Here is a 19,082-nt window from a genome sequence, read left to right as displayed (position 1 = left end):
ATATAGTTTTTGTATTTCATCTTTACATGAATGGTTTCTAAATGTAACTAAACCGCTAAAGTCATAAGTAAATTCATTTATTAACACCTATATAAGTAATGAGCTTTTTATTTTTACAAAGTAGTTACTTGAACAAGTAACTATTTTTTTTAACTATTTTTGTTAAGTTATCAAATAAGCCATTATATTTTTTCAAACTTTTCTTTGCCCTTTACACATATAAAAATTATTTATGTAAAGTAAACAAACGACTGTAAGTAAATAACTGCTAAACAAATAAAACAATAAACAATAAATATTATTACAAAACTTATTTTTAGCTATCGAATATGTATCTTTAATATTCAGTATAATTATTTTTAACATTAATAAAAAATTGCATAAGTCTGAAGCTTAACAGAGTTTTTAAAATAGAAAAAGAGTACGTTAATTATTAGTTTATAAAGTGTTGAGACTATATTCAAAACTTACTTTCTGTATAAAATTGTTATACTAAATAAGTATAGTGTTTTACAATTTAACTGTTATACATACTCAAAGCTAAAAATACTTTTTCTTTAAACTAAGTTTTTGTATCTAATCTAACCTCGATATACTTTTTACTCCTGATCAGTTATTCATAAAGTTTCATAAAGTTATGAAATTTTTTGATGCAACTTCTTTGCACAATAATACTGTAATGAATTAATTGTATGAAAGTTCGAAAATTACTATAAATCACTACTTTATAGTATATAAACCATTTTTTTTAAGTAGTTAAATAAGTTTATAGACTATTACTTATGATCTAAAAAGCGAATTTATAAAATACATGTTTAATATCTTAATTTTTTAACACAAAAAAAATGATTCATCACATTTAAGTATACATGTTAGCTCTTTGATAAAAGTTGCTTTAAGTAAAGGATTATATATATTTCTCTTTTAAGCTGATTATAAGTTTGCAAAATTTCATTCTCTAAAAACTAAAAATAAATATACCCTTTCTTTTTTTAAACCTTTTCATAATGTTAGACTTACACAAGTTAGTTTTTTTTTGAGGGGCTCTATGTTGACTATCAATTTTAATAAGTAGGAGATGAAGCCCTGGTAACAAGTCAGATTGAAATTATCAATTGAAATTAGTTTAAACTGTCAAAAAACTGGGTTAATACATTCTGAGGACTTTATCAACTAAACAAGTTGAGTAAAATATTACTTTATAAGTAGTATTACAAAAATCCTTAGGGCCGTTCAGACAACCACTATTAAAAAACTTATATTTAAACTAACCACTAATTTTGGTTTTACGATTATCAAGCACGTAATTTGTGCAAAAACATTAAAATATATTGCATGTGCAAACTAAGTTTGTGAGTTTGTATAATCATGTTTTAATAGCAAATGAAAAATCAAAAAATTATAGCAAAGCTACTTCGAATGTTTATAAATTCTTAACTACAAAAAAAAAGTTGCACTTTGCAGATTTACTTAAAATAAAGCTAATATTTGGTATTTATATTTCTAAAGTGCAGTAGTGTTAGTAAACAAATATTGTGAATATATAGTTTTAGTTGATAATAAGAATATTTTATTCACAAATACATTAATACAAGCTTATAATAAAAGAGTTTTAGAGTTTCTTTTTAAACATTTTAAACTAGATATCATTTAAACTACATTTTACAATGTAATTTTTGTGGAAACGCTTTTAAAGTTAATAAATTAGTTGCTGTAAGCCTAAAGTTCAGGCTTAACTTATATAGTAAACATCGATAAAGGTTAATAAGTCTAACTAATTTTTTTAACGGATAGTTACATTCAAGAGAAACACTTTGAGAATATTTTTCCATAGATTTTAGAAAACCAATTTTATGGTTTTACATATTGTTAAAAAGATGTTTTTGTAGTATCCGTATAGAAATTAGTTTCAATATAAATTTATTCTTTATTGTTATTCTAAATGTTTTACAAAATAATATCAAGAAAAAGCTATGATAAAAGTTTGTTTAGTTTTACAGTTCTTAAAGTTGTTGTTTTATTCAAAAAAAATATTTGAAAAGTTTATCTACTTATCTTTAAGTTACTTTTTATTACTTTTCTTGATAAGATTACAAATAAAACCTTTAATAAAGTAATCTTAGTTTTTTTTGAATCGAAGCTACGATGCTAACGGTTTAATGAAATTCTAAAATGTATTTTGACTTAGTATTGTTCTCAAAGCTTTTAAGAATAACATACTTAAATTTCTACAATTTAAATCACAGTAAAATTCTGTTAAAACCGTTCGACACTAACTTAAAGTGTGTTTAAAACAGATTAATCTTGGAAAATAAAGTTTTAGTAATCTATCTATACACATTAATGTAACAAAAGTTGCCATTTAAACATGTTAAAACAATAAATTAATCTTACAATAAACAAAAGACATTTTTATGATTCTTATAGGTTCAAAAAAACAAAAAAAAAGTGTTATAATTTTAAATAAATACAATTTGTATTATAGTTTCAATTTAACTAAACATTTAACTAAACAACTTTGAAAAATGCTGTATATACAAAAAATATTTTTCGAACTCCTATTTTAGACTCTTAGTTCAAAAACTTCATTAAAAATAATGATAAGCTTATACCTTTATTCTATTTTGAAAATAATTTTAACTTAAACTAATTTAACAAAAAAAAATGTTCGATTTAAGATAGTTAAAACTATCGTTTTTTGTTTGGTTTTATGTTTAAACATTTTTCATTTGAAAAAAAAAAGATTATTTTCCAGTTAAAAAACTGACTGAGACTAAAACTTAAAGTTATTCTAAACGACTATTTGCATACTTTTACTCTTTGCTTATAATAATAAAAACAATTTAAAAACAACAGTCTTTAGTTATCAACTTAAACAAATTACGGCGTTTCCTAATACTAGTCTATTAAAATGTTTATACGAAACTAATAAAGTAGTCTTCACCGAAGACTCTTCAGTCACGTGATAAACATTTGCAAAGGATGAGAAGGAACAACTAAACTGTGTGAAATTTTGTGAAGTAAGTGATTGATACATTTAAAGGTTTTTTCAATACTTGCCTAAAACCGATTTAGCGGAGAAAATAAACTCAATTTAAGATAAGAAAATTGCATAAAGTCTAAGTTGTATAATTTTTAATAGAAGTATACTTTTACCTTCTGAGTGGAATTTTAAAATACAAAGCTGTATATTGAACCAATAAAAATGTTTTATATAAATTCTTTCAAGAACAACAAATCATTTTCAGTAACAACTTAATGCCAAAGGAGTAATAAACTTCAAATAACTAAACAAGCTACTATAAATATTTATGATAAATAATCTTATGGTGCTTTTTCAAAGTTATACACAAAAAAAGCTAAAATAAATAAAATACAAACATTATTTTAGATGTTGGGGTTACTTTTATCATTTTACTTGAAATATTAAAATGGCTTCTTATGAAAAAAAGATAAAACTTTGCCCATCCCTAGTTTTGTTAAACGTCTGAGAAACTGCACAATTTTATATTAAAAAATATGTTTAAACTATTTTAAATAAAGATTTACATATAAAACACGCACAAACTAAACACCGATAAAGTATATTCTAAAACTCAATAAAACGTACACCAGGGTTTCCCAAAGTTGGCAATATCGTTTCTTTAGAGACGACTTTGGCTATCAGGAGGCGTTAATCAGTAAGGCTGAGAAAAAGTAAATGGGTAATTAGTTAGTTGAAGGGCGATTATTATTCTATTTTTTTGCTAGGGAAGCGTTTATGAAAATGTGTTTGAAGACCCTGCTTTACACCAATATCAAACATGTTTAAACTCTTTAGATTAGGTAAAAAAATAATGAGTTTAAGATTTATTTTACAGTAGCCTTATATTAGAAGCTTTTTATTGTTAAATACAAAACAAATATCAATAAAATAAGGTTATCAACTTTGAATAATACCCCACGAGAACTCTCTCGTGTTACGGCATGCCAGCAAAGCATTACGGCGCGAAAACGGGAGTCGACGTCAATACCACGAAACTTGCTCGAGTCTTTCCAGGTTGAACGTCGGAGTTCAGCACCTCGCGATGTCTTCTCTCTCCACATCTGACCTGCAGCTGAAACTTCTCTCGTGTTTCCGTTTTTTACGCGAGCTTACGTTTCTCCTGTTGCTGTTCAAAAAGTCCCTGTAAGTTCTGTTGGCTTGAAAAATAAAGGTTAATGTAAAAGTTACACTGAAATCGTTCAGACACTTATTTAATAAAGCGCTATGAGTTTTAACTCTTCTAATTCACTCAAAAAATAAACTTTGTATTTATATTTCATACAACTACTTTCTAAGCATGAAACCGGTTATTTTAAACATTCAAATTGAAACTTGAGAATATTTTTAACACTTGTTAAACTAAATCATGTTATCTATACTACTAAAAAATCAAAATTTAGCTGTAAAACGATATGTATTATATTTAAAAAGTAATATATTTATAAAAAGTTCAAGTAAGTTGGATGAAAAAAAAGTAACTGATCTTTACATAAAAATTAATAAATTTTTTCAACTTTTATGTTTGAAAATTTAGGAAATATAACCATTCAATAAGACATCGTCATGAATATTAAAACAAGATTTAATTATTAGATTTTTGGTTTCCATGGAAATTAATACACACCGAAAGAATTTATTTAAATTTTACTCAAACTTACTTACACGAACAGTCGTAAGCAAGCAATTCAAAGTTTGCTTACCAAGAAAAGTAAAAAAATTGTAAATAAATTTACACTATACAAAGCGAAAGACAAAGAACAAGTTTAATTTTTGCGTTCTGCATTTGTTTGACGAAAACCAAAGCCGATTTGATAACAAATCTTTCATTGATTTTACTCTTGTGTACCTTCGAGTTAGTTATCTTGTTGATATATAGTCAAATTTACCTTAGAAAAAACTGATTTCAATTTATAATTTAAGTTACGTACATTATCACTTTGAATAATAAGCTTATTTTTATTGAATAAGTTTATAAATAAGACTAAAGTAAATCAATAAATACAATAAATGTTTTAATAAAAAAAATAAGTAGTTTTGTAACTAGTATAAACAGAAACTTAGTATAAAGAACATAAAGAGTGCTTAAGAGAGAGTATATTTATACTAAAAATGTAAAGTAGTGTACACTTTTTTTTTTACTTTGTAAAAAAGTATGTCATGCTATGCATTTAAAGCAGACATAATATATGTTTTAATCCTGTAACTTTCAACCTTTTTAAAGGCTCATTTTACGCATTATTATTTGAGCGAACCAAAAAGTGTTCTCTTATTTAAACTAGTTTAATCAAAAAAATAAAGATCAGAAGTACTTAACTGATGTTTTTTTTTTTGTTTTTAAAGCATTGTATACATTATCAAAAACTTACGAATCAAATATAAGTTATACAACAGTTTTAGTTAGTAATTTAAAAAATTAGAATACTTGGTTGATAAAAGGCAACAGGTAGGAATGTTTATTATAAGCTATCTTTCAATTTATAAGCCATTTTAATTAGTAGAACAGCAGTCTAGTAAATGTAAAAATAAAAGAATATTTTCGTTAGGTGTGTAACAAACTTATTTAATAAAAACTATCAAATGAAAAGAGTTTAATATTCTTTGCGCAAAAAAAATAAAGCATAAAAAGTAAATTTATTACCAAAAATAATATTCTTTCAAGACTAAAAAAAAGAACATTTTTATCTTTTTTTTATCATAAGCAAACAGTGGTCGTTTTTTTAAACTTCTCTCTCAAACTACTTTAAAAAAATCTCGTAAGAACATTATCGACTGTTTCAAGCATTTTGCTCGCAACACAGAGACGCAATGAGCGATTGCCACTTGATGCCGAACCGGCAGCCGAGAAAAAGCAGCCTGTCGCAGACGGACGAGTACGAAGAAGAGGAGTTTGAGTGGAGCCCGGCGAGGATCGGGTTCGCGGTCGGAATGATCTTTCTGGTCGTGCTTGCAACCTACAACGTGTACTACCCGGCTCCCTCGCAGCACGCTTTCGTGAGACCGTGGGTTGAATTTTTTTAAACATATAGAACCTCATTGAGTTTAATTTAAAGCTGCCTACTTTGTACACAAACGTTTATTTTCTTCAAGGTTAAATGATAGCTCCATTATAAAAAAAAAATAGTGTATTTAAAAAAAACTCACTAAGTTTGTTAATTTAAACATTTTTAATTTTTATCCTTTTCTTAGAAAAATTATTTTTTCAAATCTTAGATAATAGGCTAAGAAATTAACCAAATGTTTCCACAGGAGACCTTACGATGACCAAAAGTGGTGGCAGAACAATTTCGAAGAAGACCACTACGACTATGATTCCATACCTGATGACGAGTTTTTTCCTGATGACGACTTTTCCTTTGATGCCACTTATAGACATGATGCTCCCCAAAAGAATTGGTATCAAGAAAACTTACATGGAGATGACTACGGTGATCAACTGACGCATTATGATGAAGAAGGAACGTACGACAAAAACTGGGACCGCCCGAGATTTACAACTGACAAGAGTCAAAACAGGTTTGATGACAAAACCGAAAATAATGAAGTGTACGACAAAAACTGGGACCGCCCGAGATTTACAACTGACAACAGTCAAAACAGGTTTGATGACAAAACCGAAAATAATGAAGTGTACGACAAAAACTGGGACCGCCCGAGATTTACAACTGACAAGAGTCAAAACAGGTTTGATGACAAAACCGAAAATAATGAAGTGTACGACAAAAACTGGGACCGCCCGAGATTTACAACTGACAAGAGTCAAAACAGGTTTGATGACAAAACCGAAAATAATGAAGTGTACGACAAAAACTGGGACCGCCCGAGATTTACAACTGACAACAGTCAAAACAGGTTTGATGACAAAACCGAAAATAATGAAGTATACGACAAAAACTGGGACCGCCCGAGATTTACAACTGACAAGAGTCAAAACAGGTTTGATGACAAAACCGAAAATAATGAAGTGTACGACAAAAACTGGGACCGCCCGAGATTTACAACTGACAAGAGTCAAAACAGATTTGATGACAAAACCGAAAATAATGAAGTGTACGACAAAAACTGGGACCGCCCGAGATTTACAACTGACAAGAGTCAAAACAGGTTTGATGACAAAACCGAAAATAATGAAGTGTACGACAAAAACTGGGACCGCCCGAGATTTACGACTGACAAAAGTCAAAACGACGATAAAAAGTAAATTTTCTATGTTACATAGTGTCTTGTTTAAGTTAAGTTTCAATTAAAAGTTGCCTGCTTTGAGCAAAATATTAAGTTTCTATAAAGCTCATTGTCAGTTTTTTTTTATAAAAATTATAACTAATTTTAAAAAGTACTCACTAATTTTTTTTATTGAAACATTTTATAAAATTTTGTCCTTTTCCAACAAACGTGTTATATTTTGTTTACCTTTTAAAAACTTGGCTTAGAAATGAACTATATATTTCTACAGGGGACCTTATCTAACGCATAATGACTACGATGACGGCTTAATGCCTGATGATGACTTTTACTTTGATGCCACTGATAGACAAGCTGCTACGGAAAAGAAATGGTTTGAAGAAAGTTACTTCGATGATGACTCAACACCTGAGGACGGCTTTGACTCGCCGGTGAACCAAAAGAAGACCGACGAGGGATGGTACGACCCGAGCTGGGACCGCCCGAGGTTCACGGTTGATCACGACGACGATCTGATGCCGGTGTGGGAGGATGAAGCTTTCGAGGAAAATAATAATAACTTCGGTGAAAACGACAATATGTTCTATCAATATGAGAAACCTAAAGGATTTAGAAGGAGACCTACCAACGTCCAGTGGTAAAAGACGCACGACTGACATAAAAGAAATATAATTAAATTTAAATAATACTAAAACATAAACGGATTATAAAGTAATAAAGTAAAAATAACTGTTAAAAGTGCATGATTTGTTTTTTATACTTTATTTAATTGATAAAACAACTTTAAAAAGTGACTTTTTTTAAGTAGATTTCTTAGGTGCGCACTTGCGCTTGAGTGTGAACTTTGGAGCGAAAAATTGTTGTGTTCAAATTTACCGTTTAATATTTTTAAATCTTTACCACTGAAACGCAATAAATAAACATTTTATTATAAACAAACAACTAAATGAAAATAAAACATCAGTATAAACAGTTGTTACAAAAAACACATATAAATAAACAGCAGAATCCTAAAAAAAATAAACAAATATAATGAACAGCGCATTTAACTTTTACATACCTCATGTTTACCATAAAAGATTTTTGAAAAACTGTAAATAAAAATATACAAATTGTTTGTTATAAAGGTAAGGTTTGTCAAAAATGGTAGGCTGGCATATGAGGTAGAGTGGTTATAAAGGGTATAAATATATATCTGACGTATGATTAAAATGTATAAAGCAGGGTTTCCAAAGTGGGTCAGAATGCTCAAAAAGGAACTATTTAAGATATTTAGGGTCTAGTAAAGGGTCATAATTTGAAACTTAAGCTAGATTTCTGTAGTTGATGATAAAAAGCATAAAAAAGGTCTTTAAAATAGTTTTAGGGAAATTATATTAAAGGGTCCCATAACTTTTTCAATTTCTTCAATCCTTATTAAAAAGATTTGGGAAACCCTAGTATAAAGTGCGTCTTCGTTTCGCTTAATAGATCGTAATAGAGTCAATGAAAGCAATATACAAAGGCATGTGCTTTTCTTTGCATCTCTGTAGCTGAAGTACGGGTAAAAAAATCGTAGCTTTTAGATGTGAGTTCACATTACAACTCGGAACACAATCATCCAACTTGAACAGGCGTAGTAAGATTTACATGTGCACAATTTTTCTTAAATCTTGCTTGACAAGCGTAATCTGATCAGCGAACTGTTTTCAGCTGTATTAAGTTTCACTGAAAACTAATTATCAATATTTTTTTTATTAAAAACTTCAAAACATGATATAAACTTACGTGATTAACTTCGGTGCGATTTTGTATCAATTTATTGGTTATAAAATAAACCTTTTTTTAATAAGGTTTTAAACACTACATCATCCCGCAATAGTATATGTTCAACAAATGCGGTGCATTTTGTACAAAAGACTGCCACATCTTGGGACTAAAAAAACACGACAAAAAGTATTATACTTCAATATTTAAAAATTAAAAGCACTCAATAACGTGTTCAAAAGCATAAAGCCGTTTTCCATTAAACGAAACGATATTAGTAAAAAGATGTATTTTTTTACAGATACAAATTTGTTAACCTTATAAACAATACTACACGCTCGGAAAAAACCGTCTCAGCTAAACCCATTCATCGGAAATAGCATTCGTTGCTTAAAGTTAGCTTTACTTTTAGTATACATATTTCAAATATTTTTTTTCTTAGGTTTATCAAAACCAAAGATAGGTTCAAAAAGCATAAAGATTTTTAAAAAAAATAAAAACGTAAATATTGTTTATTAAATGGAATGTTATAAAACAAAGTTTGATGAAGCAACTAAAAGTATGACGACAAATTTTGAATATCAATAAATTGAGATTTTTTAAGTATATTTTACTGTACTTTGTTAATATAAGCTAAAAGATAAAAACTTAGATACATTATTACTTTACTGAATCAATTTTTTGCTCTACTAAGAATAAGAAATAAGAAACATAAATTTACTTTTAATTTTAGTTTTTGAATAAATATGTACTGTAAACGCTGATGCTACACAAATAATATTAACTTAAGAGGTAAGAAATATTTGAAAACAAAAACATAATTTTTCAAAACAGTAACGATCTATACTATGTACAGTAAAATAACACAATTAAAAAAGTACACTGTCTAACATAAAAAAAAAGTACTTTTAATATCGAAAGTTGTGACTAACTAAATAGTTTAGTTGCTACTAGTAGGTTATATTTGTATAAAACAAACAGCTTAAAAATAAAGATATATATGTATTTGTATAATTTAAAAACACAAAAAATAATTTACGCAATAAAACTATTTTAACACAATTAGAAAATGTACTATTTAAAAAACTTCATGGACACTCATTAGCTTCGAAACAGAATAAAAAAGCACTCAAAAAAAAAGTAGAAAAAAAATTATAAAATCAGTAACTCTACAAAGTGTAACTATTCCGAAAGAGCTCAAGCGTTTGAAATACTGCATACAAATATAAACTTGTGCAATAACTGATTACACTTTGTTTAAATTATTTTTAAAAATATTGCACTAGAGGGTCACAAGAGCGGGGTTGCCAAGGTATTTAAAAAAATTGTTCAATATTCTAGGTTTTTCTATGTTTTTTTTTTGGCCTAAATTGTCAAACTTTAGGTTTTTCTAGAATTCCGGGACTTTTGGCAACCCTGCAAAATGCTGTTTAGTTAACCCAACCCGACATCCAGCACCATCATTACGATGAACCCGATTACGCTCATCAGGGATGCCAGTTTTCCGTTTCCCCTGGAGTGGGCCTCGGGAAGAATGTCGTCGTTAACCACGTACACCATCGCGCCTGTATCAAAATAAAGGAGATGATGATAATTAACAAGTTGAACAATTTTGAATGTTTAAGATAATTAGGAGTAGCTTGAATTTTTTTTTTAATGACCAGCACAGTTGAAACATTAAATGGTCGATTTTTATTTAATTGTCAAAAACACAGTAAATTTATAAATCAAAGTTTCCAAAAATTAAACTATATTAAGCTTTACATAATTTTTAGTCTAGCTTACTTCACTATATATTCTGTTGTTAATTTTTTAGGTAGAAGGAATTTATTTCATCTTTATTTTTTTCAATAATTATCACACCTAGTTTTTTCATCAAACATAGTCATCATTTCTTCGAAACTTCAAACATAGTTCAATTAACCTACTACAAATCAAGTCATGCTATCACTCACTATACAACTTTAAAAGTAGAAAGTTACATTTTTCAAACAGGTCTCCATTTAAACTACATTCTATAACGAACTCACCAAACTTTTAAAGTTAAGTTAATTAAAAAAAATTACTAATTAAGGATCCGTATATGACAGTACTTTTAATATATCAACACATGATCTATTAAAATAGGATATAAAAATATACACTATTTTAAAAACAGTTAATTATTCATATTAATAACTTATAAATGCTTCAAAGTTGTGTATTTTTATAAATTATTAGTTTAAACTCATCATTAATGATGATGAATTTCAGTTTGTTCTGAGGTTTTTACTAGATGAATCTAACAATGTTTTATTTCACAACCCTTAATAAATACATATTTTATCTGTTTTACTTTTATTAACTTGGGAAAAATTAATTTACTTAAGTTTTAAATAAACAACCGATAGTTTTAAAATATGCTTTTAATTTGAATTGTATACAGTCATCAAATCTACAAAAAAAAAAACTTTAACATATCACGTTTAAACTTTGAATTCTGTAACAAAAAAAAATTGCATGATTTTTAGTAAGCTTTGACATTCAAAAGAATTCAGAACAACTTTCATTGTGTTATTACATTCTATATAAAATTCTAGGACTTTAATCATCATCTAAAACTACTTTATTTTATTTAGGTTTTAATACAATTAGTAACTTACAAATATAAGAAAAATGTCACCAGATTAAAGATATAAATACTATTGAAAATAAGTTTTAGTTTAATCTAATGGAACACATTAATTCATTGTCTTATTTTAACCTAGATATTTTTATTTATTTTTAAAACAGTGATTCTCTTTGTTTTTAAAAATGTTTAAGTACGATTATAATTAAATCTCATTCATACAAAAGCGTTCAATCTAATTAATCATAAAGTTCTTCAGCTTTTTGTTTTCGTAAATTATGTCTAGGTAAGTACTTTCCAAAGTGTGCTTAAAATTTATTTCATTGTGCACATCATAATGCTTAAGTTAGATATAGAAACAAAATAGCTATTCTAACAGTTTTTTTTTATAATTTCAAATAACCTACTTTTACAGGTTTTTTACAAATTTTGTGTATGCATTTGAAAAACACTTTTTAAATGTGTTAAGTAGTTTATGCACAAATGTTTTTTCAAAAACTTTAAAACTATGAGATAATTTTTTTTAATGTATTTGACAATCATATTGTAATTGATATTTATTCAAAGATTAAAATCTAATTCAAAAAACCACAACCATTTGGGCTCACAATAAGCATAATAACCCTTTTACACCAACATATGATTACACACGTCACTACTTCATTCGAAAAATATAATAAAAAAACTTATCTGAACGTTGGACTGCTAAGTCAAACTCATGTCCAAATTTCAATAAAATATTTTTCTGTATAATTATTTATTTTAGTGTAAGTTGTACTGAAACTGTTAAATTATTCAAAATTTTGCATGAATTAGTTTGAATATGACATTTAAGTTAAAATTCATAATAAAAGAGTTATATTTAATAAAACTTTACAAAGAGATTTTACAAACTGCATAGTTGTAAAGTTATTTGTGTTTTAGAACTCTTACTAAAATTATTTCAATCAATTTATATAGATATACATATATATACAAATCTATGCAGCTCTGTTTTATTATATATCTGCATTTCAATTTAACTGATTTGAATACTGTATAGATAGCAGTGTGCAATGTTGTTTTGAGATCTTTTTTAAACTTTTTAAACTCTGAAATACGTTTCTTAGAAAACTTTACGTTTATTAAATACAATGAGGACTACTTAATTGTAAATACCAAAATTTCAAATAGGTTTTTTTTCAATAAATATTATACATTATGAAATCACAACAACCTGCAGCAAACGACAACGCGTACGGCAAAACGGGTTCAGCAATCCCAACCAAAACCGCGCCTAGCAACCCGGCCACGGGCTCCACCATGCCCGACATCTGACCCCAGAAAAAAGCGCGCCACACCCCGACGCCCGCCCCCCTCAACGGCAGGCTGACTGCCAGTCCTTCAGGGAAATTTTGTATCCCCACCCCGACGGCCAGTGAGACGGCGTTTTCGAAAGTGGCCAGTTTGGATTTTCCGATGGCGCCGAAACCAACTCCCACCGCCAGTCCTGTAAATTATTTTTGTTGTAGAATTTTAATTACTTTACCTTTGCTTAGAACTTTTTAAACTCCTCCCAACAGTAAAAAAAAGCAGTCTATAACTGTAACTATTTTCTAAATTTAGTAAACTAAGTTTAGTTATTTAATTCTAAAAAAACACAAAAATAGAATACAAAACAAATTAAAAAGACACCTAGATTCTTGCAATTTTAACAGTTAAGTCTAACTAGGAGAATAGGATTAACTATAAAAAATATAACATAAACGGAAACGAAATTTTATAACGAAAACTTTAAACAAACTAATCACATTTAAAACAATGTTATTTATAAAAACTTTCTCTAGTACACTTTGTACACCAACAAGTTAATTAAAAGTAAAACCGGTTAATCTTATAAACACCGTAATAAAACATTCACTTAACACATAAATTGTTTTCGTCAATTAATTCTTGTGAAACGAATTCAACCAAATATTCTTCAAACATTTACTAACAAAAACCAAAAACAAAACTCTCACCCTCGGGTATGTTGTGTATCGTGATGGCGATTATCAGCAGCAAAATCCGCCTCCACGAAACTTCCTTGTCGACTTTCTCCGCTCTTGAAGCTACTATACCGTCTTCCATGTCGCTTATCTCCTCGCTCGAGTGCCTCATCTTCCTCCGCATCTTCACCCCGTTGTACTCCTCCTCCTGGGACGGCATCTCGTCCACGCCGCTGTTGGCGTCCAAATTTTCGTTGTAATTTTTCGGGTTGCCAGCCACGGAGGCAATCAGGTTTCCGCTCAAGCCTAATTTGTCCATCATGATGTCTGCTGAGTACACGAAAAAGGCGCCAACTAGGAAACCTGCCAGGTTGTTGGTATTTTGAGCCAATATTAGTGGCTTTTTATAAGGATGCTATTAAAAAAGGGAATAATTCACAATATAAGCTAAAACAAAACAAATTGATTAATACCTCCTACACAAAAAAATTAAAATGCAGAAGAGTTAAAAGAAAAAAGCCTGCAAGTTTAGTATTCGAAGCCAACAATGATAATTTTTACAAGGATGCTACATCTAAAGCAAAATGAGTATAATTCACATTAAGTTGAACTGAACCAAAGAAAATGAAGCACCTCCTACGCATTATGATATGCAGAAAATTTAAAAACCAGAAAACTAAAGTTTCTGAGATCTGTAAACGCATAGTGAGTTGATTAATAAAATGGGCTAAATAAATGATTTCGGTGCACACTGGGTGTACAAACTACGAGAATAAATAGTTTACTATATCATCAAAACTATCATTAAAAATTATGAATTTTTATAATCCTCTAAAACACAGTTTGAAATTTATAAAAGTATATTAAAACTTTTGAGTGATTAGGTAGAACCAGTAATGTTTCCCAGCACGGAACAAAAATGCTTGAAATATTAATTTTGAAAACAATATCTTAAATTGTTAGTTTTTTATCTACTAAATGTTTTAAAAAAATAATCCAAGTTGTTCTAAAAGTTAAAACCGTTGCAAATTTACAATTTTGTTAATAGCAGAAAATTAATAACACCTATGATTTCTATAATCGCTACTTGTTTAAACTTGAGCCAACAATTTGTTGCTAAAATATTTTTAAAATCTAATACTTTAGAACATTTTAAAATTAGTTATCAATTTGAATTCAAGTTTTTAATAAGTTACTTGTCAGGGTTACTTTAAGCTAAATTATGTTATATTTTTAATATTTCAATTTCTTTTTACCAAAAATGATACTAATTATTCCCTACCTTACTTATTTATTACACTAAAAGGTATTAATGCTTTCTTTCTCCAGCTTATTTTAACCATTTACTTCATCAAACTTATTCATGCCAACTAAATTTTTTTAACTAAATTTATAACAAATCTTTAAAACTTGCTTTAACATTTTATCAAGCAAAAATTAAACTTTAGATTATTTTTATAATATATTAGCTTTAATTTAATGATGTGAATTATCTTAATCAACTAATCTAATGTTTTTTAAACAAACATCTCAACAGTTTGTCCCGAAATCTTCAGTAAAGACATCCAGAAACACATTATGTTTTTAGTAAAAACAGCATTTAGTGAATTTTGTTGAAAGTTAGTATAAAAAAACTTGCATATAGAAGTTTTAATAACTAAAATGAGTGGCAACACTGTATATACAGGGTTTCCACTCGTTTTTTTCAAAATTTTCCTAGTTTTCCAAATTTCTTCCAGGTTTTTAAAAGTACACATTTTTGGGTCTATTTTTAGTTTTAAGTAAATATCTATATAAGAAACTGTGCTAAATAGTATAAAAACATTGAAAAGATACTGTAAAGTTATTTTAAATGTGTTTTAAAAAAAATCTTTGATGATAACAAAAAAATCTTATTTATATGATAGATTTTTTGTGTCAAATAGAAATTTTACTACTAAAAATGTTAAAATTATTAAAAATTCGAGGTTTTTCTAGGTTTTTTGATCAAAATTCCAGGTTTTTTTCAAAATTTCTCAAATTCCAGGTTTTTTTTTGCCTAAATTGTCGAATTCCAGGTTTTCCCAGGTTTTCAGGTAAAGTGGCAACCCTGTATGTATTTTTAAATGAACAAGCTCTATATTTATCATATCGTTTTTTATATATTCTAAAAAATAATATTAAAAAATCTGTTTACAAGTAAACCAGTTTGCGTAAACTAAAAGCTTAATTAACGTATTGCATTAACATTTTACTCAAAATCTAATACATAAGATAAATAAACACATCTTACATCACTTACCTATCATTGCTGGAATGTAGGTGTGATTTCCGTAGCTTCCTGACGACTCGGTCATCTCAATGCAAGGCGCGAGCAGCGACCAGTAGGAAGCGGCAAGCATGACTCCCGCGGCGAACCCGAGCGACCCGTCAAGAACGGTTCTGCGCGCTGAAGAAAACACAAACACCATGGCGCTGCCCAGCATTGTCAGGAACCATGTCAGCAGCGTTCCCAGAAACGCTTGCGTCACCCGAGAATAGCCTTGGATCATGTTAAAAGTTATGATCTGGGTAGCATTTAGATAAACTTTATTACAGATGAAATTAAAACTTAGACACAGAACAAGACAATAGTACTTTAAATTTAGTTCAGCTATTTTCAGAAATAAACATCAAAAAATGTTTTCATAAAAAGTTTTTATTCTTTGATAAAAATCAATTTGAAATAGTATAAAATGCCTATTCTTTTACTAAACATAGTTGACGTATGTTAACAAATAAAATTATTTATTTGAGCAGGTAATAAACATACAATTGGAATTCTTCATTTTTAACTCAGAACACATTTTATACAGTATATCAAAGATAAATTAATAAAACTGCATTATAGATCTACTTGATCAAGCAATCTCAAATTTTACAATTCTTTAATGTTAAAAATACTTAAATATTATTTATGCTAAAAAATATTCATCCAAAATTAGTATTTTTGATTTAATAGTAACTACAACTTTAATCTGTATAGAAAGTATTTTTTGGATGAATAATATTTTGTAGTTCATTACAAAAAAATATATATATAAATTTAGTCAATTTAAATAGAGTTAGATAGTAGCTTTAACATATAAAAAAACATTCCATATATTGTTATAAAACATAAAAAATACATAACAATAAAAAATTTGATATTGTAATAGTACAGTATTAAATCAAACTTAACTAAAACTAGATTATCTATTTACTTTTCATATGTTATCAAAGATTTTAATTTATTAGAAATTGAGTTTTTAATTACATAATACTTAGCACCATTAAAAGTTCACTAAATCTTAAACCGCTTTCACCAAAAATTATTCTTTCAAAGAATGAATTGAGTTTTTAATTAGGCTAATAAATATTAAAACAGTAAAAAAAAATTTTAAGTTTTAACAAAATTGAACCCTAAGAAGTAAAACTTTTTTATCTAATATTTAGATACACCAATTTATTGAAAACAAATAAGTCATCATAGTACCAAATAAAGTTCACATAGAGCTTAATTGACTCATAAGGTCACTCAAGTCAACTTTCGACTTTTCTTCTTCTTTTTCCTGTTCCTTATTTTGTCTAGAAGGAACTGTGTATGCATATTTTAAACCAGTATCATTGTTCGTACTTTCATCAACATCATCATTATCCTCATCACCACATAACTCTATTCCCCATTCGTTTTCTGTAGACACGACCTCCTCTTCTTCTACTTCTGTGACTTCTTCAACTGGTCTGTTTTTTAACTCTTCAATGTAGGATTCTTGGTTGCAACGACAGACTTTCTCGTCGCAGTCTGGGTTTGGTTTCAAAGAATATTTTTGGTAAAAATCCTTAAGTGCATTATAGCCAAGATAATCTGAAACCTCTCCAAATTTTAACAAGTACTTGAGAGTGTTTTGTACTAACATTGATGAAACCATTCCCATTGTTGTTGGTAAGCTTGCAGCACAAACACCTTCCCTTTTGAGAGTTTTTTCATCTGTTCCCATGGCTACAATTAAAGGAGGGGCACAAGCAAAGCAGGCAGTTTCACCCGGTCTGATTAATTGAATGTGACCACTCACAGCGTTTTCACTAACGCCAGATTCATACCAAGTTTGTTGCAGATCGTTGCAAGCCATGTTGATCGCCATTCTAGCTTCAAAATTGTCAACACAACTCAGCACAATATCAACAGAAGTGCCTTCATCAATACCACCATTCTTAAGGCGGCTCATGAAATGATCAAAATTGTCAGTAGTAGTTATGTTGTAGTTATAGACTTCAAACTTGACATCAGGGTTTATGTGGACAAGAGTCTCTTTAGCAGCATGAACTTTGCTTAGACCAGCTTGCTGTGGCTGGAAGAAAAGTCTGTTCATGTTTGCAATCTCCACCTTGTCATAGTCAAACAAAATTAGTTTGCCTATACCACAGCGAGTTAACATTTCAGCAGTAACACTGCCAACGCCACCAATGCCTACAACAGCAACAGTACAATTTCTTATATGTTCATAGTTGTCTACTATTCCCATTCTCTGCAACGCCATCAGTCTGCTGTAAGGGTTGCTATCAAGTACTTCGGAACTCATCTTTAAAATCTTTTCTCTCTGCACATGCTTTGTTTGAAGCTCATTTGTTTTGTCTGTCAATAGCTTTTCTAAACTTTTAACTTGATCCTTGAATTCAACTGATTGTTGCTTTAAAAGAGCATTTTCTTTTGCTAAAGCAGCTATTTTTTCTTCATACTTAGCAGAGTCCATTTTTAAACCAAAGTATAGAATATTAACTTATAAAAAAATTCTAGATAATGTTTTTATTAGCAGTTTAAATGTTTTATGGAGTTAAAATATATAACTGTTCAAAATTTAGGTTTAATTGTTTGCTAACAAGTGAAGTAACTTCACTGGAATATAAATAAAAACAAATTATACAGTAATCTTCCTTTATTCTACCAACATATGTTTCTGTGTGTCAACGAATCAACACACTTCAACTGGGTTCTGTAAAAAAATAATTACTGTAATGAGAGAATAGAAGCATAGAATAAAGTAGGTGTATACATGTTTTAATTAAAATAAGATATTTTCTACAGATAATAGTTATTAATAGGTGAAATACTTAATATTAAATCCGACTGTTATAAAACTATATGATATTTGTTATTATTAAGTCTAAAATAAGTAAATTAAGCTAAACTACACAACAAAACATAATATAAACAAACAATTATTTGTTTTAAATTAGTTTGAAATTTTGAATTAGTTATCTTTCCTATTAACATGAGTTGTTTGTTTATATTATATTTTGTTGTGTAATTTAGCTTACTTTACTTATTTTAAACTTAATAATCACAAATATCATACAGTTTTATAACAGTCGGATTTAATATTAAGTATTTCACCTATTAATAACTATTATCTGTAGAAAATATCTTATTTTAATTAAAACATGTATACACCTACTTTATTCTATGCTTCTATTCTCTCATTACAGTAATCATTTTTTTACAGAACCCAGTTGAAGTGTGTTGATTCGTTGACACACAGAAACATATGTTGGTAGAATA

General features: G+C 28.4%; 2 protein-coding genes across 4 annotated transcripts; both read right to left on the bottom strand.

Annotated features, from left to right (window-relative positions):
• Positions 1–9,908: 9,908 nt before the first annotated feature.
• Positions 9,909–16,062, bottom strand: LOC145840267 (zinc transporter ZIP11-like). 3 transcript variants are annotated; one of them, XR_014370104.1, is made up of 5 exons: positions 15,807–16,062; positions 13,559–13,888; positions 12,775–13,047; positions 10,736–12,303; positions 10,475–10,515 (listed from the first exon to the last, which is right to left on the bottom strand). XR_014370104.1 is itself a non-coding variant. In XM_082947459.1 (4 exons), the coding sequence occupies exons 1-4, from the start codon at positions 16,054–16,056 to the stop codon at positions 10,385–10,387; spliced, it is 984 nt and encodes a 327-aa protein (XP_082803585.1). In that variant the 5' UTR covers positions 16,057–16,062; the 3' UTR covers positions 9,909–10,384. The 3 variants fall into 3 exon arrangements, 2 of the variants coding, with proteins under 2 accessions (XP_082803585.1, XP_082803586.1); XM_082947459.1 differs by lacking the exon at positions 10,736–12,303 and having other exon boundaries at positions 9,909–10,515; XM_082947460.1 differs by lacking the exon at positions 10,475–10,515 and having other exon boundaries at positions 10,592–12,303.
• A 431-nt stretch (positions 16,063–16,493) lies between these two features.
• On the bottom strand, positions 16,494–18,276 carry LOC145840160 (ubiquitin-like modifier-activating enzyme 5). The gene is made up of 2 exons (XM_082947310.1): positions 18,187–18,276; positions 16,494–18,132 (listed from the first exon to the last, which is right to left on the bottom strand). The coding sequence occupies exons 1-2, from the start codon at positions 18,274–18,276 to the stop codon at positions 17,029–17,031; spliced, it is 1,194 nt and encodes a 397-aa protein (XP_082803436.1). The 3' UTR covers positions 16,494–17,028.
• Between the last annotated feature and the right edge of the window lie 806 nt (positions 18,277–19,082).

The sequence above is a fragment of the Thalia democratica genome, chromosome 7, assembly GCF_965202585.1.
Source record: "Thalia democratica chromosome 7, ktThaDemo2.hap1.1, whole genome shotgun sequence".
Taxonomy (NCBI): domain Eukaryota; kingdom Metazoa; phylum Chordata; class Thaliacea; order Salpida; family Salpidae; genus Thalia; species Thalia democratica.
The sequence above is the reverse complement of the archived record's forward strand: the minus strand, read 5'-3'. Positions and strand labels throughout refer to the sequence as shown.

Excerpts from the sequence above, each read along its gene's own strand:
- LOC145840267 (XM_082947459.1), bottom strand. The coding sequence starts at position 16,056 with ATGATCCAAGGCTATTCTCGGGTGACGCAAGCGTTTCTGGGAACGCTG. Across the intron at positions 13,048-13,558 it reads GATACACAACATACCCGAGG|GACTGGCGGTGGGAGTTGGT; the intron begins GTGAGAGTTTTG and ends AATAATTTACAG. Across the intron at positions 10,516-12,774 it reads CGCGTTGTCGTTTGCTGCAG|GCGCGATGGTGTACGTGGTT; the intron begins GTTGTTGTGATT and ends ATTTTGATACAG.
- LOC145840160 (XM_082947310.1), bottom strand. The coding sequence starts at position 18,276 with ATGGACTCTGCTAAGTATGAAGAAAAAATAGCTGCTTTAGCAAAAGAA. Across the intron at positions 18,133-18,186 it reads CAGTTGAATTCAAGGATCAA|CATGTGCAGAGAGAAAAGAT; the intron begins GTTAAAAGTTTA and ends CTTCAAACAAAG.